The sequence below is a fragment of the Psammomys obesus genome, unplaced genomic scaffold (assembly GCF_907164565.1).
Source record: "Psammomys obesus unplaced genomic scaffold, mPsaObe1.curated_primary_1811, whole genome shotgun sequence".
Lineage (NCBI taxonomy): Eukaryota > Metazoa > Chordata > Mammalia > Rodentia > Muridae > Psammomys > Psammomys obesus.
The window spans coordinates 12,933,096-12,957,358 of NW_026596046.1; the positions used below are offsets into that span (position 1 = coordinate 12,933,096).

The 24,263-nt window shown below is 44.5% G+C and overlaps 1 protein-coding gene and 1 long non-coding RNA gene across 4 annotated transcripts in view; one reads left to right on the forward strand and one right to left on the reverse strand.

Moving 5' to 3' along the window:
- Positions 1-16,764, reverse strand: part of Slco3a1 (solute carrier organic anion transporter family member 3A1) — a 279,274-nt gene extending 262,510 nt beyond the window's left edge. For all 3 annotated transcript variants that reach the window (XM_055623272.1, XM_055623273.1, XM_055623271.1), the window contains exon 1: positions 16,421-16,764. In XM_055623272.1, coding sequence (XP_055479247.1) covers positions 16,421-16,600 — 180 coding nt within the window. In that variant the 5' untranslated portion in view covers positions 16,601-16,764. The remainder of the gene's footprint in view (positions 1-16,420) is intronic.
- The window catches only part of LOC129688449 (uncharacterized), a 19,790-nt gene continuing 11,783 nt past the window's right edge, over positions 16,257-24,263 (forward strand). The window contains exon 1 of the long non-coding RNA XR_008721943.1: positions 16,257-16,423. This is a non-coding gene — a long non-coding RNA (uncharacterized LOC129688449). The remainder of the gene's footprint in view (positions 16,424-24,263) is intronic.

The following is a 24,263-nucleotide window of genomic DNA, read 5'->3' on the forward strand; positions in this document are numbered from 1 at the left end:
ATAGATAGATAGATAGATAGATAGATAGATAGATAGATAGATAGATAAATAAATAAATAGGGAGCCAAAGTAAAAACATTCAATGGAATCCACAGAGAACTAAAGAAACAACAGTTTGCTGATGGGAGACTTAAAAACAAACACAGTGGATTTAGAAATAAACAAGGGATCCAAGCAAAACAAACAACTGTACAATCCAAAGCCAATTCAGGACACAGATAACTGGTGCCCTTCCTGCAGAGAAACAAGAGAGAAAACGAGTCAGAGAGATGATACCAGAAAATGCTGAATACATTGAAACTTTACTCTGTTGGCTGAAAGAATATATATAACAAGTTCCAAAGGAGAAGGCATCCACCATGTATGAGTAAGCTATGTTGGGATTCAGCTATAGGCCACAAATTAAGAAATGTTTTTCAGTCATATAGTTTGCAGGCAAATACTACAAAAACAACCAGTGATGCAAGATGATGATTTGAGTTTCACTGAATGAAATCCTTGACTAAATTTCAATGAAATTAAATGTACTCCTTTGTATTTTAAGAACATGCATTTTATAAGTTATATCTAGTCATTTTTCCCATGTGTAATAGAAAGAACTCAGAGATGAGAAAAGTGCCCCCAATTTACAAGGGCTAGACTTATAAGAGTTTATGTTATAATTCTTTGACTTCGTGGTGGTACAGAAATATTCCTACATATCCTTCTGGATAATTCATCTTTAGTACAGCATTCAGTAAATTAGGATAGTACAGAGTATGTTCTGATAGGCAATTCTGCCCTGCTTTCAGGAGGCATTCTGAGCTCATTTAAGGTTGTCAGAAACTATGATATTCAGTGGATGGAGGGATATCAAATGCACTTTAGGCTGATGGTATTTTCAACTTAAGATGAGTCTATCACCATAACCCCAGAGTAGGTCAGGGAGCGTCTGTATTTCTGCCATAGCTTCTTTTCCTGTTGCTGCAACAAAATATTCTGACAAAAACAAGTAAAGGGAGAAGTCTTTATTTTGAAAAGTTCCTAGTCCAAGGCCTGTCTACCATGTCAGAGAAACTGGAGAAGCTTGAAGCAACTGGTCATCTTACGTCCACAGTCAGAAAAGAGCAACAAATGCCTGCATGCCAATGGTGAGCTCACTGTTTTCTATTTTATACAGCCTAGAATGCCATGCCCAGGGAACAGTGCCACCCATAGACAAGATGGTACTGAAAAAAATGGCAACTTCTAAATGGGAGGTGATTAGGTCATGGGAAGGTACAGTCCTTGGAAGGGATTAATATAGCTCTCACAAGACCATGTTAGTTCTCACGAGAGTAAGGGTAATAAAGTGACGTCATTCCATGTGTCTGGCCTTTCTGCACACAGCCACACTCTTTCTGCTTCTTTGCCATGTTGCAATGTAACCAGGAAGACCCTTACCATATGCTGGGACCATACTGTGTGAACTTTCTAGTTATTTGAATCACAAACCAACGCCTCCTTTTTCTGTAGGCTACCTATCCTGGTTATTTCATGAGAGTAACACAAAACCAGGAAAAAATTGAATTAGTTTAAAAAAAAAAATTAAAGATGGAATTCTGCACCTAAGTGGCATCAAACAATGATTCAATACAAAACTACACCTCCTAACATGGAAGGGATATCCGTTGAAATTCTAAAAACTGAAACTAAATAAATAAATAAACAAACTAGACTAGGACTCGTTTTTGCCCAGAGGGAAACTATGCTAAAGAAATCCTCAACCGGGTTCCCAACTCCCATCCGCTCTGTTCAGGGGCCAGCTTCTCTCTCTAATCCTAATGTTGTGTATGCCAACAAGGGGGTGCCTCTCTGCTCTTCATTGGGTTCTTTCAGAGGGCACTGCCGAGGAATTTTTAAACCGTAAACTGCACACTGACTTTTTGTTTGGAGGTGTTTCCTGTGTCCAAACACAATTTGTTCTCTTAACCAGCTTTAAAGTTATCCAGCACCGGTATCTCCAAGGTCAAACAGAAGCATTTAAAAGAAAGAAAGTAAGATAGACATACATGAAGAACATTTCCCCTAATCTTAGGTCATGTTGCAGAATTTTCATTTGCAGATAATTCAAAAGCGGATTCTAGTACAGGCGGGTCACTGTGTCCTCAGGTCCAAGATCCTAAACACAAGGTCTTAGCATTATCTCCCTCCTTTGTCACCCCCACCCTGGTAAGGACCGTGTTTCAGAACAACTGAAGATAGAGCCCCTAATCCTAGTGACTGCCTATGCCAACAAAAGGGGCCCCCTCTACTCTTAACCAATGCATGCCTTCAGCCAAACAGTGCCAAGGAACCATAGCCATCTCCCTGCCAGTGTTTGAGCATGCCCAGATGTGGCCTCCCTCCACCAGCTGGCAGACTGGATTCCAGCAGCATCTTACCATACCACTTCAAAGCTGGGAGGCAGAAGGACAGAAGCTTTGCCAAGTCAGGTGCCAGCAGTTCCCATACTCCTGACTGGAGTAGAGACTCCAGAGTACCAAGTCTATGGCTGTGGGACTGGTTTCCTAGCCTGCCCCTTACCCCAGGAGTCCCAGTCCCACCCATCTCTGAGGCCTATCTCTGCTCACCTCCTGTTAACGCTATACCTTACCAAGGATGAGAAAGTCATCTTACATCTCTGACAGTAAACAGCATCCCTACCCACCCAGGTTCATCTCCAACATCTCCCACTTCCAGCCTGACACTTCGTTTCTGGGATCAGACACCACACTGGACTGTGGAAAAATCAGACCAGATGCAAGGTTCAGCCCCTACCTGGGACCAGGACTAAAGCCATTGTAATGAATGCATCATTAATGAAAATCTTATAAATAGGCCATCTTAACCCTGTACTGTATATTGCTTGCATCACATAAGAAGGTTGTCAAAATTAATGAGTTTGGCAGAGACCAAGCTAATATCATTTTTAGAAGGAGCTTATGCTAAGGAATTATGAGACTCTTACCACTCCCATCCCCCCAAAAGCATAGAGAGAGATGGAACCAGAATGCAGGAATCTGGTCCTCATATGACACCTACCTGGCCATTCTTTGAAACACTAGGCCTATGACCATCATCTCACAGTGTTCTTACTGAACCCAAAACCATCCCAACTTTGTAACCCTCTAATACAGTTCTTCATGTTATGGTGACCCCTCAACCACAAAATTTTCATGGCTGTTTCATAACTAATTTTGCTACAGTTATGAAACATAATGTAAATATCTGTGTTTTTCAACGCTCTTAGGTAATCTTACACTCTTAGGGTCATCTTACACTCAAGGGGTCACGACCTACAGATTGAGAACTACTGCCTTAAGGGGCCTTAAAGTCTTTGTGCATTCATTCTCATAGACACTCCTATATTCCTCTTCTTCCCTGGCACTACAGGCTTAAATGCCCCCCTCTCCTAAAGAGATGGTCAAATTCTAGTTCCCAACGTCCGTAGATCTGAACTTGGAAGCAAGTTCTCTGCAGAATTAAACAAGGGAAAATGAGGTCATTAGGGCACACCCTAGCCCAATCTGACCTGTGTCCTTACAAGACAAGAGACATAGGAGACATGCCATGTGATGACAGGAAGAGATGAGTGCGACACAGCTGTAAGCTGAGGAGTGCCAGGGGGGGTCAAAGGATCACCCCCAGAAGCTGAGCAGACACCAGGAAGGGCACCCAGAGCCACAGAGAACGGCGTGAGCAGTTGGCTTCACACATGAATCCTCCATGCCTGAGGAAAAAAAAAATGAATCTGTCCTTCTAAGCCACTGGGTTTGTAATAATCCAGTAAGAGTCGCCCTAGGAAGTTAAGACACTTGGTCTCTTCCTTCGGCAGAAACACATCTACAATGCGTCCACCCATCCACTCACGCTGCCAGAAGACTGCAAATCACTTTTTATTTACTACAGAAATATATTTGCATGCATATGTGCATATAAATACCATACATTATATATGGCTATAGTTTCTATGATAAATCTAAGACACCAAAAATACTTGGGAACAACAGTTCTATCCTATGACCTCTACACAAACAAGGATTTAAATAAAGCATGAAGGGCCTGGCCCCAGTCCTGATCAAGAATCAAGTACAGGAGAGCCGGCCTGCAGACTTGGGTGAAAAGTGGACCTGGCGTTCAAAGACCTGTATGCAGGAGGTAAAGAACGGCTGGATAGTCCACAGAGAAGGATTGGTGGGGACAGAGAGAGGAAGGTGCTGGAAGGATGACAGCACAAGCCTGGCTGGAGTGACCAGGTCCCCAGTGCCATCCCAGAGGACCTGTACCTGTGTCTGTGATATCCTGCCAGGGCAAAAGTGTGACGCCAATAGCGTCAGGGGCAGCGAAGAGAGTAGAAGAAATTAATAAATAGCAAAGTGGTAATGGGGCTGTGCTCAGCACCTGTGACCAGCATGGTTCAGTTCACTTGGCACAAACAGAATCTCACAGCCACAAAGGCAACAGACCTGAACACAAGACACTCTGCCTCCTTACCTGCAATCAAAAAAAAAAAAAAAAAAAAAAAAAAAAAAAAAAAAAAAAAGGTCTCCTTTGTCATTCTGATAGCCTTAGGCGCCAAGGGACCTTGGAATAGTTTTAATTGCTGTCCTTCACTAGCACTTTTGATAATGAAAACCCTCCCCAAAGTGTCAAAAGTAGGTAAATATGAATGTATATGTTTTCACCCGCTCCCTTGATGAAGGACTGATATGGTGGTATCTACTAGAAAATGTTAAGCCTGCCTTTCTCTAAAACAAACAAACAAACAAAACCGTGGGGGGAGGGAGTATTTTTTTTTTTACAATGTAAGAGAATTGTGTGGGTTTTATTTGCTTGTTTGTTGTTTTGTTTTGTTTGTTTGTTTCAGTTTTCACCAAAGCCATACAGGCGCAGCAGAATTTTTACAAAATGCTTGGACCACAAATGTTTCACGTTTGGTAGATTTTTTTTTTTTTTTTAAATTTTGAAATATTTACACATACAATGGTGAGCTAGCTAGGGAATGAGAGCCAAGTCTAAACATGAAAATCATTTCTGGTTTATTTTTAATATATATATATATTCCTCATACACACAGTCTGTAGGTAATTTTATACACTAGTTTATTGCAGCCACATTTTGACCAACTGTCACACATGAGAGATTCAGTGTGAAATGTTCCATTCACAGTGTCTCGTCAAAACTTTTGACAACTTGGGGCACTTTAGATCTCAACATCAAAGACACCTAAACATTGTTTTAGTTTAGACGTGTTTATGGCCGTTAATTCTAAAAGATCTTCCGTCTCTGCTTCCGGGCTACCTGCCACACCTGCCAGCTGATGGAGGCAGGTTCTCCAAGTGCGGCTGCACATTTGGGGAAGCGTTAATTCAGTGCCCTAATTTTGTCTGACACGAAAGCAACCAGTGCAGACATAACTGTTATATGATGTCCTTCTATAACCTCAAGGGGCAGATTCACAGAACATCCCTCATACCAAATCTATGTATGTTCAAATCCCTTCTATGAAACATCCTAGAGGGACTGGGGAATGTAGCTCAAGTTGATACAGTATTTGCCTAGCCTGGATATTCCACAGCACTCCATAAAAATCATGCCTGGTGGCACATGCCAATATACTAGAACTTGAGAAGAGAAAGCAGGAGAGTCAGAAGTTCAAGGTCATTGTGGCTACACAGAGAGTTTGAGGTCAGCCTGGAATGAAACCCTATACTTAAGATTAATTTAAAAAAATTAATTTTATGTGTGTGCTTTACCCACATATATGTATGTGTACCAGGTACATGCCCAGTGCTCTTGGGAGGCCAGAAGATGGTATCAGATCTCCTGGAACTGGAGTTTAGAATAAAATAAAATAAATAGACCTATATTCATCTCCTTGTATACTTCAGATTACTTATGATAATTACATGTGAATATTATGTAAATAGTGGCTACACTATATTGCCCAGGGGACATAATGGTGGGACAAAGTCTATTCACCTTCAGTTCCAATGTGATCTCTTTTCCATTTTAGCCCTGGGATTGGTTGAACTGGCTACAGAGAGCCAAGTATATTTAAGAAGGCCTATGTACAGACCTTTGAATGACAGGCCCAGGAAATATTTGGGGCACAGAGGCAACATGCAGATACAATGATCCACTCCACCTATGAATGCAGCTGTACCTGGACTTGATCTGATGGCTGCAGGATCTATGCGGCACTCTGGGCTGGGGTATAAAGCTAACCTCCCCATCTGCTCTGCCAACTAACAGCTGCAGAACTACAGAGCTGCTCACTGACTTTCTGGTCTATTTATACAAATCTCCATGGCTTGGCAAAGGTAAAAAGAAGGTGCTAATTTATGTTTTTGGTTTCTAAATGATACCCTCTTTTTGGCTGGCTGAGAAAGTGTGTTATTGGCATGTTAAGCTGACTCACCTACGCAAGAATTTCCCTCCTAACCTAAACAAGTATTTACCAGCACTGGAAAGGCCATATATATGGCATAATATTTTATTTATATATTATATATTACATATAATAATATACATATACATGTATATAATATACATATACATTATATATTACATAATAAATCGGGAGCCATGCCCTAATTTTTTTTTTCATAAGGACAGGAATGTCTTGTCTAAAGCTCTTCTAGATCTATTTCAAGACACCTAGTTCTGTTGAAGTCTTTTCTTCGCAATTCTCATCTTGTCGGAAAAAAAAAAAAATTAGCCTGCATTTCAGGAGGTGCCTTGCTTGACTCAGTTCAGTGTGGAGTATGCTATGGACCCTCCCACACACATACCTTCAAGGGGAGGATGGCCAGGGTTGGTGGACATAGCTCAGTTGACTGAGTATGTGGCTAGCATACACGAAGTGCTGGTTTGACCCCCAGCACTGTGTAAAACCAGGCAGTGTAGTGCACAGCTGCAATCTGAGTGCTTAGGAGGTAGAGATAAGAAGAGCATCCTCAGCTACAAAGTAAGTTCAAAGACAGCCTGGATTACATGAGACTGACAGTTGGGGAGAAGACGGGTGGATGCTACACTGGAACACATGCAAGTTATGAACATTATCCCACAAGACACAATAAATTCCCAGGACCTGAGGAACGTGACAGGCCAAGGATAATGTCTGTACACAACCAATGTTGTACAGTTACACATGCAGATGACCACTGCACCCTCAATATAGTCTCTAAAGATGGCCTTCAAGGAGGAGAGCCAAGGAGTACAGGAGTAACCACAGGCCAAGGGTAAGCCTTGGTGTGTATCCCTGAAGGGTAGGGAAGCTCCTGCTGATGCCATGGCCAGCCGGGATGCTGGGGGATTGCTATAGATGGCTCTGTGGATCTACTTCAAACAACACTGACCCAAAAAGTTAACGGAGTGCTTATTTAAACAGCATCATTCTTATTTTTACAGGGCTGGATCACAATAATTGAATCTTACGTAAGAAAAAAACATATGGGTCCAGCTGTGTAGAAATTTTCGCCTTCATTAAGGGAATTCTTAGCAGAGTAAACACTCAATTTCAGGTACAGTATTTCAAAGCTTATGTAATCAGCCCAGGGCAGTTTTCCAACTTGCTTTTATCCAAGGTGGTAATTTTTCATTCTCATCAGCAGAAGATGGGAAGGCAAATCCAACAATTAGAGAAAGAGCATGCCTGTTTTACATAAGCCTTTTCCAAAGGAGGGAAAAGACAATAGCCATTCCCTATGAATAATTTACAATAGTCTTTAATTGAAAAACACCACGTGACACTGTTCTGTGTACACCGAGCCTACATGTAGAGGGGCAGAGGTAAGAGTCATTTCTCCCTTTGGAGAATTTCTTGGCCTTGTGGCCAGTGATGTTAGAAGTGGCCCATAACATTTCTATTCTAGGCTGCATCCCTAGAACTGCTTGCTGAATGCCTGTTGGGACCCTGCTTATTTCTCCTAATCACAAAAGCAGAAGCTTAGGTGTCTGTGGAAAGGAGCTACACAGGCTTTAGGTGTGTTATGGCCCAGAAATGAAATGTCCCCTTAGGCCAGTGGTTCTTGACCTTTCTAACACTGCAGCCCTTTAAAATATAATTCTTCATGTTGTGGTGAACTCCACCCATATGATGATTTTCAATCCTACTTCAAAATTGTGATTTTGCTATTGTTAGGAATCATAATGTAAGTTATCTGCTACGCAGATGTTCTCAGGTGACCCCTGTGAAAGGGTTTTTCAGCCCCCAAAGGGGTCACGACTAGTGGCTGAGAATTGCTGCCTTAGCCTCATGGGTTGAACATGTGGGCACTATTCTAGAAGGTGGCAGAAACTTTAGGAAGTGGAGCCTAGTTGGAAAAGTAGGCCTTTGAAGATTATACCTGGTACTCAGTCCCCCTCACCCCCTTGCTTTCTGTTTCCACACATGGCCACTTCCTTGATGTTGCATGCAAACACATTGTGTTAAGTGACAATGAATTGAGCCTTCTGGAAGAAGAAGAAAAAAAAAGCAAAATAAGTCTTCTCTTGTGCAAGTCGTTCTCCCACGTACTACATTCTGTCTCGGTCACAAAAAAGTAATTAATACAAAAGCTATCAAGGAAGACTCCTAAGGGCCACCTGCACAGCCAAGTCCATCATCTAGAGACTCAAAGCTGTCCTGAAGGGCAACTTGCCAGATGAACTAGAATCAGCCCCACACTGTAAAGTGTTCACAGGGAGTGTGGAGAGAGAGGTGGATGAACAGATGTATCACTGGTAGGACAGGTGAAGGGCTGAGACTGGGCTCTTCAAATGGCACAGCAATGAGCTGCTGCTACTACCTGTCCCTTTTGCCACACCCTAACGATGTGGCGGACTCACTGCTGCCCAGGCAAATGGGTTTATAGCCTGCTCCCAAGGTTCTCAAAGAGTTCATGGCAACGATTTAAGTAAAAAAAAAAAAAAAAAAAAAAAAATCAATGCAGTCAGTGTTCTCTTCAATTCGTTACCAGGTGAATCGAATGTTGTCTTTCTTGTCACATGCCTGGGGAACAGAGTGCCAAAGTGTAATAAGTAGCTATTTATGGAGGAAACAGGAAGCAAAGAGAAGAATGGGCTTGCACGCTACCCTTTCCCATCAAAAGTAGGGCAGGTTTTAGACCATGTTGCCATTTTCTTTGAAGTAGTTTTAATATCTGACTTTTGTATAAACCCAGAAAAATTCCAGTAGTCAACTATCATACCTTAAACAGTGAAACTACTATTCGGAAGTCTGGAGAGAAATCTCCCATGCCAGGAAAAACGGCTGGGTGGGTCACCATCACTGTGATTAAAGGAAGTGAACAACTAGGTCCTCAGTCAAGAGGGGTTTTCATTTTACAGAAGAACTAGACTTACAGCCATAAAGAAGTACCAAATGACCTTGGGAGTCACCGTATGTTGAGATTCATACCCAAGGGAATGTTTCCTCTATCTGTGTTGTCACTGGAAAGCCAAGACAAGGCTCCCCAGCCTGGCTCACTATAGGTCATAACAACAGAGGATCCAGTGCTTTTAACAGGGTCATCACAGAGTCATCAGGCTTTGGGGATTTTGTGGTCCTCTGGGTATCCATGGTCCCTTGGGAAACCCCAGGGTATCTGAATAGAGGTTGAAAAACCTTACCTGGGCTATTAACTATAACTCAGATCACATGAACCCATTTCCTTCTTTTTCCTTCCCAAGGCCAGGCTCAACAAGGCTGCTGTACAGACTACACATGGAAAGGTAGTGTGGAGAAGCTGTGCTCATGAAACATGTCCCAGCAGCTAGGAGCAGAGAGAATGAAGACACTGGATGGGCAACAACTGACCATGTCAAAAGCTCCTCGGTTCTGCTTCTGAGAAATGAAAGGCTACGTCAGGGGATGTGTGCAAAAATGTGCTTGTAGAGCATGATTACTGCAGCAGGAAGCAGCAAGATGAAGCAGGGGAACGGTCCATCTTTGAGCCTTCTGGGCATCCCAGCTGAGCATCCACGTTTCTTGTCTGATACAAGGCTCCATAAAAGGCAGCATCTGCCCTGGACATACATTCTTTGGTCACCTCCCTCCTGACAACTCAAGATCCCCTCAACTGGCCACTCAGCCTTTTAACCTGAAGTAGAACAAGCTATAAGCTAAGATCACCAATCTTGGAAACAGAAAAGCAGGCTATACACCAGATCACAAATCCTTAGGTACCTCAAAGGCACCTGTTGGTACTTTGACCAGTGTGACAGAAAGTACTCCCCAGTGTGAGACCGTCAGCACACTTGTCTCTCCTGATCAACAGCTCTTCTCACCTAAAGTACCATCACCCAAAAGAAGACATGCATAAATGACCACTGCTGTGGCTCCCCTACACACATGCACGCACGCACACGCACACACACAACTCATTTCTAGAATCTTTAATATAAAATAAATTGTTGCAATAAGCAAATAAAAGAATTAGCAACCAGGATTTAACTTACGTCACATTTCCAAAACCATTTTTTGGTTCCCACACACAAGTGTTTATTCAGAAATACAAACTTTCTGCGTTTGCATCTCACTAGACCAAAGCCAGAGCCTGACAATTATCCTCATTTTAAAAGGATAGAAAGGCCAGCAAGCAAGAGGTTAAGTCACTAGCCTCAAGGTCAGAGAGCTGGAAAGGGACAGGATACAGGAATGAATACCAGGTGTTCCAATAACAGCGGACCACCACTGTCAGATACATGTCATTCTCTACCTTGGACTTCTCATCATTTAACCAGGAGTTCTAGTCACTGACAAGCAATCTCTCCCATACTCATACATGAACATGCAGGCTGCCTTAAATACATGTGTCTTTGAAACACATCAAATTTACTTATCCTATGAATAAAGGTCAATAATTACCCTCCTGTAGATAAAGGAGCAGAAAGAAAAGAATACAAAACAAAATAAACAAGGGCAGGAAGCAAGGCTATCTTGCTGGGGCACAAACTGCCAACAGCATTTCCGAGAGGCAATAAAATATAGCCAAGTTGTCTCGAGGGAGCCTAGAGTCTAAATCCATTTGAAGACATACAATCAAAATTACCATTAAAGAATCGGGAGCATAGCTCGGTGACAGAGCCCGTGCCTAGCATGTGCAAGGGCCTGGGTGCAATCTCCAGCACTATAAGAAAAAAAAAATCTACAAAAATCACCATTGCAGTATTTCTTAAAAAAAAAAAAAAAAAAAGGAAGTACATCACATTCAGAATTGCCCAGATATGTATGCAAAAAATGTAAAGTATGCGGCCATGCACAGAACAGGAGTACCTATGCAAAGTAGGAAAAAGTGAAGGTTGATACCAGGACTCTTCTTCATATGCTTATTAACTGATACAGCCTGTGAAACTTGTCCATTTTAAACTTGTCTGTGATGCTGGGAGACACACAAGAGATAGGCGGCCAGTAAGGATCTACACTCTCCTCCTGCAACAGATGAGACTCAGTCGTCATTGTTTTTGCAGCAGGACATCTACACGACCCTGGCCACACTGCTAAGTGAGCGAGACCTGATCCAAGCAGAGCCTTCGTGTCTGCCATCAGAGACAAACCCAGAGAGCTATCTGCAGGAACTGTCTGCCCGACTGTGTAGGAGGAACCTCATGCAGCCTGCCCCAAGGAGATGCCCTTTCTGCAGCAGGTAGGAGGAGCCAACGTGGCAGAGTACCCATCAGTAAGACAGCACCACATAGCCAGCTCTCTGGAGTCCTTTTAGGAAGTGCTAAAATTGAACAGAGTCAGGAGGTGGGAGCAGAGTTAACAAAAGAACTCTTGCTTACTGTATAAGTAATCCATTTAGATTCTTCCATTGTTAAAAACACGGGTACCCCTCCCCCATAACGCACCCCCAAAAAACCAAGGTATGTCCACAAACCTGGTTGGAGAGAACTTTCAGGAATGTACTTTTCCTGTAAGGAGTATTAGTTAAATATTTTAAACTACACTATAAGAAAAAAAGAAATCAGAATTTTTTTTTTTTTTTTTTTTTTTTTTTTGCTACCAGGGGCTATAAATTATGCAAATATCAGGGAATTGTCATTATGAGTACCCATAAGTGCATAAAGTAATTTGATTAAGTAAAATACAATTACTTTACTCATCATACTAATCTGACAAGATCTTTAAAAGTGTTTTTCAGCCATCAGCTTCTAGACTAGGTATGCAAAAACCTATCTTCAAAATGATGCTTCTTTAGAGAAAAAAAGAAAATAACTGTGACAGCTTCACCTCACTCACTAACTGTAAACCTACTGAATGTTATCTGGCCTAAAAATCAGTAACTATAAAGCAGAGAGACAGTGCCTCATTTGCCACAGTCAGTCATCAATGTCATCAGGGTGTAATCACAACCTCAGACACACTTCCGCATGACTATATAGGGAAACGCCCACCTCGGTTTCACAGGAGTGGCCAGAAGACCTGACTCCAGGGACCACAACTGGCCTTTAGTCCATTCATATCCCCCCAAAACTCAAAAACATCTGTCATGAGTTTCATTCGTAATCGCCTCAGGTGTCAGCAGTTTTAATTTCCTGTACACATCCTTATCTCCTCAAGTCCTCAGTAATTTGATAAGGCACAGGAGCCTGTCTTTTCAGGGTCACCTTCTGGAAAAGGCTTGCCACAACTCAGTAGGCCTCCATAGGGCACTGATAAGGTCTACGCAAATGACTTTCTCTCCAGCCAGTTCTCACACGCCTGGATGTCCTTTCAACAGTCAGAGACTTCCAGGGCAGCTATATCCCTGCATATAGGATGACAAGGACTGGAGCTACTGAAAGCAAACAGAAGTACACCTGGCCTTGTCTTGGTATGAAAATGTGAAGCACAATAAATTCGGTGGACCTCTTCTCAGTCAAAACAATCACCACTACCACCATCATCAACAATAACACCTTCTCATGGTCATCCAAGCTTTTTAAGATTCTGCAAAACAACCTTGCTCTAAGTGCTGAGTTCAGACTTCCCAGCTATGCAGGGCGGCACCTAGTTTACCTTATCTACATTGTCCTATCAAGAGCTAGATGTCAGGTTCCAGGTCCTTCTTCACTTCCTGGAAAGCTTCAAGACCCAAGCAAAAAGTTGCAAATACTCAGATTAGCATGCCTTGTTATGTACAGTTCTTTGAGTCTTCTCCCCAGGCAGGTTCTTAAAAAAAATTCTGCCCCACTCTTTCCTCCCTTTTGCTTTCCCCTTTCCCACCTCAACCTTCCTACCCCCCTCTTTATACCCGTCTGTAACATCCCCCACCCACCGGAGGCACACAGGGGGATCCTGCTTTTCAGGGCAGCTTCTCAGATCACAAGCCACTTCCTGCCTCACTTCTGCAGTTGGGAAACATACACCAATGTCGCCGAGGACATGCTGAGGACAATGTCTTTTCAAAATGAAAGAGAAAAATGAAATGACACTTACCTATACTTAGAAACCAAAAAGTACCCAAGGAGATTTAAAAAAAAACAAAACACAAGATAGCTGCATGGTCTTTTGAAACCAAATAGGAAATAATGGCATTGGCATCAAATTTGCAGCCATCTTCTTTGCTAAGCAAGGAAGCATTGTTGGCACTGTCCCATAGCAAGCCCTTCATCAGATATCTGAAAATACTTTCTTGGAAGAGCATGCTGATTCCCACTGAAAAGGTCACCAGGCACACAGCCCTTGCACATGGACCACCTGTGTTCATCTACAGACATAGGGTCTCAGGTTTCCTAGGGTAGACACAATGAAATTTTAAAAGGAAGAAATCTGCCTTTCCCTCAGCACGGCCCCCCCAACAGTGATCCCCCAAATATCCACTAAGAAGGCTCCTGTGGCTGAAAGAAAAACAAAACTTTTTCCCACCTGTCAAATGACAGAGGAAGAGAAGCCTCTCTTAAGAGACCCAGAAAATGAAGGCAGGTGGCAAGCTGACCGACCAGTCCTGGTATGCCACTATTCTTCAGGTGAGGTGCTTACAGCGAAGGGACCTCAAGGGCAGCCGGGCAGAGCAAGGCCCTGAGAACCTCATGCTTACACTGCTAGCCATCAAAATTAATTCAATTTCCTATGCCTGCCCTTTCTTGGGCCCCCATATGCTTTATGCAAGGCACCTGTTGGCTCTCGTTACCCATCAGTCACCTCCAAGCGTCAGACTTTCCACCAGGGACAGACACAAGTGCCCAGATGCCACCAGCAGGTGGACTGGCTGCCTCCTGGCCTTGCCTTGTCCTGAGAGTCATGGTAACCCTTCATCACCCAGAGCAGGCACTTCCTGGAAAAGTTCCCCACGGCGGGTAGAAGCACTTTGCTTACTTTTTAAAACTTAATTAATCTGTTTATTTTTATTCACTTTACATCTCTGTGGTAGCCCTGAGGAGAGCAAGGGCAAGAGGACAGAAGGGCTGTAGACAAAAGAGAAACTGGGGGTAGGGTTATCTCTGGGTAGGCTCCTGGGAGTATTGAGAGGTACTCAAGCAGAGACTCCTTGTAGCAGAGGCCACAGAGACTGAAGGGGACACCCACTAACTAAACTAGTCTCCTAGCACTTTGCTTTTTAACTTTCCCAAAGAACAAGGACACTCATCTGTTTGAGGTTCGACACTCATCTGTTTGAGGTTCGGCTTCACTTCTTTCTAAAACCCTTAAGTCACTACGAGCGAAAACTCCTCATCACAGGCATTCCTCATTCCTGGGATGAGAAGTATAGCCTTGCTGTTTTTGCCACATGTGAATAAGGTACTCTTAAGTGAAACTGGTTTGAGGCAAAGAAACTGTTAAACGAAAGCCAGCTGTTGATGGAAGAATTGCCTCCTTCAGACAGGAAGACCTGGTTAGATACGGTTTAGTTTGCGAATACAGTAGTTCAGAGTCACAACTATCAGTGAGCATTTGCCTCTAGTAACACAGGTAACGTGTGAGTACTTCCACAGTCAAAGCTCTTCTACAGAAGCCACTGCTCCAAACATCCTCCTCCTCATCAAGCAAACTCCCAAGTCTACAGCTTAGTGTTACAACTATAGACAAAACGAATCCATTAGATAAAACAGAATACTCAAATGCTCTTTCAGCCCCAGGGTTCAGTGACAACATATATGCATAGGACAGAAACGGAGATGTAAAAGCTTTTCATCTGGGGAGGAGTGACAAAAAATACATTTGGTTTCTCAAATGCCCCAGAGTTCTGTCACCCCAGGAACAGAATTGACTCTGTAGAGGCCCAAGCCCAGCCCTGGCAAATGATCGCATAACTAACTTTAATCAAGCAGAAGTTCCCTTCACCTTAGAGTGTGGCAGCCTTGGGGGATTGTTGATGGGTACCCAGCGCCTGGCCCTCATTATCTCTAACCCAGGGCCAGGAATGAGGGATCCACGATAGCATCAGGATACACAGGGCTCTACCTCTGGATGTGGTTATCCAACCGCTTTTGAAATCTTGTCCGATTCGATCTCCATCAAACGTGCTCACTAACACTTAAAATTTCTGACATTTGATTCCAGTTTCGGGTCAATAGTCAAGTAATGATTTAACACTCTCCACTCTGAGACATCTTTTTCCTGTTCAGACAAGGCAGGGCTGGAAGTGCGCTGACTGAAACTCTAGTGCGGACCACCAGAGCGCGGCCGGAGAAAGCAACAAAGTAGGAACTTGACAGTGCTGAGTCATTACAAACCGACTCCTTGGGTATAGTAGGCGTCCACGGGCCTTTTGAGCATCAATAATCCCCTTTCTAGAGGCAAATAAAACACATCCATGTTGTACGCAGTGATCCACTCCCCGTGTAGGCGGGCGACCATGGTGGGGAATTAAGCTACAACTACACAAACTCACAGCTGCTGTCCAGGTACTAGAACTTTATCCCAACACTGAAAGATGGCTATTGGGATTTGGGTGGGACTAGTCCCCCTGAAGCTCGGCTTGGGGCCACACTCCGGTGCTTTTTACTCTTAAGCTGTTAAATTCCCCGGCAATTGGCGGATGGAGAAAGAGCCTGGGGGAAAAAATGATGCATAACGATTTGTTCTCCGGGCGGATGAAACGGAGAGTAGAGGACGCAGGATGCTAACTGGCTTTTCCTCCCAAGTGCAGGTCACCTGAACCGCGATGCCTCCCAGTCTCTGAGGAGGCTCCCTGAACTCGCCATATGGCTCCGTTTTCAAGAGGAGGGAAGAAACAGTTTTAGGCCAACCTGCCCGCGGCAGGAAACCCCTTCCCCAACCCCTGCCCTGCGCGCGAGCTACTGCCGGCATCCACGGTCCCGCCCGCTCCGGGCTGGGGCCGGCAGATCCCCCGGCGGCCGCCTCTGCACCAGTCGCCAACCTCCGCGGCGGGCCGAGGTCATGCCCGCCTGCCCCCGGCGCCGGCGAGGCCCCCTCCCTGTGCCAGGCGGCAAGCCGGAGATGCGCCGGCAGGGAAGGGGGATCGGCGGCAGAGTTGGCACCCGGACTCACCAGGTAGGCGCCCACCGTGCCCTGCGCCAGCATCAAGGCGCACTCGGACACCAGGAAGATCTTGATGTTGGAGAAGCAGGACACCTTCTTTTTCTTCTTCTTGTTCCTCTGAGCCTCGTCCCCCTGCAGCTCGCCGCTCCGGCCGCCGCCCGACGAGCCGCCCGGCTTCTTTCCCTGCATCCTTCCCCCGCCGCCGCCGCCGCTTTCCCGCTCGCCTCGGGTGTCGTGGCCGTTGCCGGGCGGGGGTGCGCGCCGCGAGGCTGCGTGCTGTCCCCGCCCCGGGCCCGCAGCGGCCGCCCCCGTCCTGCCGCGGCTAGGGAGGTTGAAGGCTCCGCTCCTCGCCGCCGCCGCGCTCGCCCCCTTCCTCCTCCTCCTTCTCCTCCTCCCTCCGCCCTCCCCTCGCCGCCGCCTCCGGCTTGGGCTGTGCCAATCACAGGGACTCCTCGCGCCGCCCGCCGCCGCCGCCGCCACCGCCTTGCCTCTCTCGGACTCCGGCCGCTACCTTCTCGGCTCTCTCTGGCCCGCCGGCCTCGCCTGCCTTCTATCACCCCTAGCGACCCAAACCGGGGCAGGGGGCCCGATCGCCGCCTTGAGCCCCGGGCTGTGCCGCTGCTGGCTGCGGGTGCGTCCCTGGAAGGCACGAAGGGATCTGCTGGGGCGCTGAGGGTTGGCTGATGGTCGAGGTCGGCGGGGTCTAGCTACTCCGAGAAATCGCAGAATCGGGGAGTCCTTGTTTTGGGGGGCGGGGGGTACTGAGAGAGGAAGGTGCTACCCGGCCACTAGGAGGTGCTGTGGGATCCTGGGCGCCACGGCGGAAACTGGGTGGTACTGCGGCTAGCAACGGGGCGCCGAGATGGGAGTGCCCAGGCACCCTACTTGGGGTGCCAGTACCTAAAGCTTAGGAACCCGAGTGGTAAGGCTGGAGAGGAGGAGCTGTTTCCATAGAGAGAGAGTCCCGAGTACTGGTGCTGTATTCGGCTTGGTTTGGGGATTTCTAAGGACAGTTGTTGCGCCCTGGGGCTTCGGAAGATGCCAGAAGTCGGAGCTGCCAAGGGCTTCTTGGTCAGGCAGCCTCTGCTTCTGCACTCGGTGGCTACTGGTCGTATCGAAATAGCCCATTCCCCGAAAATGGGAGAAAGAAACCGAAGCTCTGAGAAGGGAAGTTAGATCTTAAGGGAGTCTCGCTGACTGATGGTCTGCCCCCAGCCACGGAGTGCAGGCGACTGCAGGTCACAAGGACCCCAGCAGAGGGCCTTGTTTAGTTCTCCCAACTGCCTGCATTCGGAGTTCAGGAAGCAGTGAGGCACAAGCCTGTCCTGTCCCCACCCCTCTCCTGACTAGGTGGCCCTCCCTGGTCCTGGCCTGAAGGTCTGCATACAGCAGTGCCAAACTGTCCTCACCCGCAGCATCCCCTAGGATTTTGGTCCGCAAGGCACTTCTGATGGAATCCACCGGTTCCATTAACCGCGTTTGGAAGCAAGGGAGAAAACGGACAGGAACAGAAAATACTTACAGTTCCACTTTAGGAACTGAGAGGCCAAACCCATTTGGAAATTGTTTTTTTCTTAGTAATCATATCAAAAAAGAGACTCACTTTTCCGAGGGCCTATATCCCAATGCCAAGGCTATCATTCAAAAGTGCATAGCAATTAGCACGGCCATAATATCTACTTTCTTCCAGAGAAATTGAGTAAGAATAGACGGTGGCACAGTGGGGGTGTGTTGTTTGCCTTACCATTTAAATATAAATTGCTTCATCCGTCTGTCTTCCAGACATGACCTCACCTAGTCTTGGTGTGGTTTTCAATGTCCCCTTGTCTGGGGTACCCTCTGCCTAAATTACTCCCTGGCATCACTAGCTACACTGTTCTCCACCAGTGCTATTGTAATTGGAGTTGTTAGGGTCAAAGCCTGGGGCCCTAGCAGCCCTAAGAAGCTAGGCTCAGCCACCTGTCCTCAATTTGCCAATTAAAGGAGCAAGTAATGAAAGCAGAGAAGGAAGATTATTCGATGTGGTTACATTGGGAAGAGGAACAGGAGATGGGTCCAGTGATCTCCCCTCACCCCAACTTCATCTTCCTTGTTCTGCATGAGCTTTACTTTAGAGTACAAAAAGATATGTACCACTAAGCAGTCCTGGTCAAGATGCAGTCCTGTCTATCATTAACCCATCACCCTCTGAGCTCCAGTCTCCTATGAGGTGGTCTGACAAGTTGCCAGCCTACTGTGAACTAACTTACTGGTGTAGGCAAGTTCCTCCTCTTCTTCCCCCAGCATGAGACTGGTAGGGAGATTCTGATTCCTTCGGGACTATTAATTCAGTAGTCTGATTGTCTAGAGCTATTACACCATGGCTGAAATCCTTACTGCCTGGCTGCCTTTCCTCTACCACCTCTGGGCATGTTTAGCCAGCTTTCTTCAGGATCTTCAGCTTCTTGCCGTTGCTCCTTCTCATGACTCTGGCTCCCTCCTCACTAACAAAGACCCTTGATGAGCTTGGCCTTCCCTGCCTCTGAATATGAGTTATAAGGCTGCAAGTTGAAAGGTCATTAGGAGTGCACCAAGCTCTCAGTACAGAGATGCACTTTACTGTAACCCTCAGCAATGGTCTAAACTAGAGGTTTTGATTAGCCCTGTTTAGCGAGAAAAGAGAGATCTAAGAAGGGGAACCAGCCTGACAAGTACTGCTTGCTTACTGGGTAAAAGTTGGCAGAGCCAACAAGGTGTCTGCTGTCACATCCTACAGTTTCATCAGGAAGGTGGGATTCACATCCTCCACCTTAGAAGCAGAGATTCAGAGAGATAGATTCAGAGTAGATAGCCCAGTGTCAAACAGCGAAAGTAGGACAGGACTTGAATACAAGCCCGGCTGTCTGCTCTAAACCACATTGCCTCATGTAGACAGAGGGGAGGGCAACTTAACTTTAGATTTATAATATGAACTATCTTTAAATAAATTAGACATTGTCGGAGCTAGGGTTCTAGATTAAGACTGTCAAGTCTTCCTATAAATAACAGAAACTGGCTATGAGTGCCACACTGTACCAGAAGACGTAAGCATCTATCAAGTCACCTGCAGGCTTAGCCAGTATGAAAGAAGGCATTTTGAGCACTTAGTTCAGTACCCTTCCTCCTTTACTAGTCTTGATCAAAACTGTAGCTCTGGGGTGATAGAATAGGTCTGTGAGCAACAAGTGCTCCTCCATTTTGCCATTCCTGACACACAAAGAAAGAGGCAGAAAACTCACCACCATTGGGTCTGCACAGCATGCAAAAAGCTTCTCAAGTAGTACTTGGATGGCTGGTACCTTCTCCACCCCACATATAGGAAGAAATGGGTCTGCTGGGCCCTTTTCTCCTAAGACAGAGCAACAGGTGGTTTTGTGGCATTCATCTCAATTGCCAGACATGGAGCCTGTACATTTCAGCAGGAATTGATAGGAGTGAGTACCTAAAGAGAAATGAGATAGGAAGAAGCAGACTACAGGACCTACCTCTCCTGATGCCAGCATTACTCTTTCCAACCAGCTTTAGAAATAGTCCACCGTGACTTAGAGAGCAAGGAAAACAGAGCCTACTGCCCATGGGGCATCTCCTCAACAAGATGGCCTTGATATTGCCATGGAGAAACAGGAAACATCCCAGGGCCCACCTAAAGTCCTTTCATTCTACCAGTCCCCCTCGTGGTGAGTAGTGGATTTAAGAATGGGTCAGTGGTCAGCCTCCACAGAGATCTTGCATTTATTTTGATTTTCAACCACTTTCCTGGGCTAGAGTGATAAGAAAATATTGATAGTAAGGCCTTGGCTCTAAGATTCTTGTCTTGTTGGTTAGAGGCAGTATTCTGGATGCTGCAAAGCTACATAATTTTGAAATCTGACCCAAGAAAGCCAGAAGATTTCCTGACATGAAAATAGTTTATGACCTTGAAGTCATAAACTATTGACATCTAAAAGGTAAATATGAGTGGTTAGGATTTAGAGAACTTGTCTCTTCCACTGTAGAAGAGAAGTGGGTTAAAATCATGTGCACTCACACACATGCACACACAGTAACGAAATCTTCTGCTCTCACTGGGCTGTGACAAGATATCACAGCACGTGGCCTCAATGTAATTGAACACAGTGAGAAACTGTTGTTCAAGCAATTCACACAAGTCCTCTTTTGCCGTCTCCCATCTTGTTCACAGGGAAATACAAAGTTGAAGAATAAATGTGTAGAATGATGCCTTGTTGTCATTGGAATAAAAAGTAAATGCATAGATTCCTACCCTGTAGAAGGCATTTATATTTTTTCAAAAAAATTATATATCTATAATATATATATATAATTTATATATATATATAATTACCAATTGCATACTATGTTCACCCAAGTATAAAACTGAAGTGAGGCCAACTTTAGCTTGAAACTAATGCTTGTGCTGAAAGTAAAGATTGCTTCTTTTCCATATAGCCTTTCTCTTCCCCATACCACTTTCCAGTTTGCCTGGTCTATGTCTTTCTACCAATATCCTCTGTTAGATATCCATTATATTCTGAGATCATATTTTAAATTATATCTCTTAATTTAAACCCTCCCTGACTTGACAAAGAATAAAAAGGATAAACATCCATGTAGATCAGTTTGCAAACAGGCGAATCTGAAATCTAGGTGGAAAAAAAAAAAGGATATGAGAGCATTAACTGAAGATAAGTAAGGTTTTTGAAATGTGCTTTATTCATGACAGATTAGTTTTGAGGTGAAACAGAAGGAATAAAAATATACTGTTATCTCTGTGCTTTCAGGATCTCCCCTCAGGGTCTCCTGATGCTTTGGAAGTAAATAGAATTTGTTTATCCAAATGGACTATTTGATTCTTAGTATAGAAAACGTATGTACTTATGCATCGTGGTTTAAGAAAAAATCTGCCTAAAATCAGGTGGAAAGAAAACAATATTGGGTTTTATTTTAATGTGATATTTTTATTTTTTTCTGGTTTTGAAAACTGGTTCGAACAAAGGAACCATCTTCAAGGGACATTCTGGTTATTTTTATTCTGATGGAGTCATCACATTGGGGAAAGTACTTGGGCCGCTAGTGACAGAGCTGGGCACATGGGGGGTAGAGTCCACTTGCTGTCTGTCTTCTGTCTGACTGGTGTTTGGGCAGCACATCTGAACTTCGGAATGAACGCAAGGATGCTGAACGGCAGATCACAATAGTTGTCCTGATGTTTCTTTTCCAGTATTTATTCAGATACCTGTGAGCATGCCAAAAGGCTGCAAGGACATAAAGGGACTGAGCATCAGGATGCTGAGTACAGCATGACAGATGGTGAGGAGGTTGCTATTAGCATAGGGACAAGGATGAGTACCTTTTCCCTTCACAGGAAGAAAGAAGGTACCTCTGTGTAGGCATTCAGGCTGGTTTCTCAACCAGAGAGCCTAAAGGATCCATCCTGCTCCATCCACACACCCTGCATTCTCATCTTCCTGGGTCTACTTGTTCAGTTGTAGCTCCTAGTAATTCACCATGGGACTGGGTGAAGAGAAAGGTAATTGTGTAGTAAGATGTCTAGGAAGATGTTCATATGGACAATGTGGACAGTATTGTAGTTGTTATGTAATGTCATATAGCAAGCCAAACTTAGTGGTTTAAAACACTTGGTCTAGGAAGCCTCAAATACCTGAGAGCAGGAACAGCTGGAACTTTCTATTAGTTACTTTGCTTGCTGTCATGACCAAGTTCCTGACAGGAAGCAGCTTAAGGGGCTTACTCTGACTTACTGTTAAAGGTTCTATAGTGTCTTGCGTCAGAAAGGGCATGGCAGCTGGAACAGGACATGGCTGCACACATTGCATCCATAATCAGGAAGCAGGGAGTGGACAGGAAATCTCAAAGCTTATCCACAGTGGCGCACTTCCTCCAGGGAGACTCTACCTCCTAAAACTCCCAAACACTCCTATACAACACCTCCAGCTGGAGGCTCAAATGTTCAAAAGCACAAGCCTGTGGGGGAACATTTCACATTCAAACTACATCAGCCTGCTTGGACAAATAACAGAAGGCAAATTTGAGCTTGATTTAAAAAAAAAAAGTCATAGTTTAAAATGCTACACCATGTTTTAAGCAAAATTGCTAAATAAAAAATGCGAAGACATAATTGTGAAAATTTGTTTGCATATAAAAGATGCTTTTAAATATTCTATAAACACCCAGAGAAAATACAAATGCTACATAGGATAAAATGAGCTCAATGAGTTGACCAAACGTTACAAGACTGGGTGCCCCAAAGAGCATAGTCAAAAACACTTATGGGAAACAAATACTCATGACTAAAATGTCAATCTGTAAAGTCAGTACAAAGAGAAGCAATCTAATGAAGATCTGAGAAAAAGGCCCCCTTCTTTACTTTTATTGGAAAGCCAAAAAATCCACTCTGAGGGAACAATATGTAAAAGACAAACACCTCATGGGTAGCAAAAATACATTCAAAATGATTGTGACAGTTCCAGCTAAACATACCAAATTAAGTTCTGAAATGTTGAAAATAAAAGATGAGCTTTCTTGAGATTACTGGAAATAAACAGTTTATTTGTCCCTGACTTTAAGAGATGTTTAAAAAAAAATGTGAGGAATGGACACTTTTAAGAAGAAAGGGAGGACTTAGGGTGGCTGTCCATTGGTAAAGCATTTACCTAGGCAAACAGAGCCTGGACTCCATCCCTCGGACCTCACAGCCTGGACTCCTCCATCCCTAGGCCCACATACACCATGTGTGGTGGTAGACACCTGTTATCCTAGCACTTGGGAGATGAGAGCAGGAGGATCAGAAATTATGGTCATTCTTTGCTGCGTAGTAAATCTGGGGTCAGGCTAAGCTACATGAAGCCTGTCTAAAGGAAGGAAAGTCCTTATCTTACCAAGAAGGGAGTAGAAGCTTTTGTATTGCTGCTGGGCTCAACAGCATACACCTATAACTCTTTTGGGAATCAAAGACAGGAAGATGGCAAGTATGAGGCCAGTTTGGGCTACAAAGTAAGCTGCCATCTCAACAAACATTCCAGGCTTGGTAGACACACATCTATTATCCTATCATTAGGGAAACAGAGGCTTCAAATTCAGTGCTGGTTTGTGTTACAGAGTGGTTTCCGGGCCAGCCTACTTAGCAAGAACTTGTATAGAACAATAAAAGTTATGGTGTTAATGATTTTGATCATTAGAGTATCTGCATGTTCACGGCGGTAATAAAAACAATCTTAAATTCAGGGGCCAGAGAGAAGGTAAAGGTACATGCTGCCAATCATAGTGACCTGGTTATGATCCCCAGGACACACATAGTAGAAGGGCAGAAAGAGCTCCCACAAATTGTCCTCTGACCTCCACATACCCTGGGACTCACATGTACCCCTATGCAGGCAAGCTAAATAAATGTGACAATTTTTTAAATCTTAAATTCGAAGAACTAAAAGGACATGATATACTTAGTATTGATGATTACTGTTGTCATTTTGATGGATTCTAGAATCATCAGGAGGTGGTCCTCTGCGCACGCCTGTTAGGGATTGTCTTGATTATGTGAATTGATGTAGGAAGATCCAGCTAAACAGTGAGGTGGACACCTTCCTTGGCAGGGGATGCTGGCCTGAATAAGATGGAGAAGGGAAGCTGATCCCTAGCTTGCATCCTCCCCTCTTGCTTTCTGGATTGTGATGCAATGTGACGAGCTGCTGCCTGGAGCTGGTGCTGCCTTGACCTCCTACCCCTTTCCACTCAAGTTGCATTTTTCTTTTTTCCTTTCTCTTTCTTTCCTTTTATTATTATTATTATTATTATTATTATTATTATTATTATTATTATT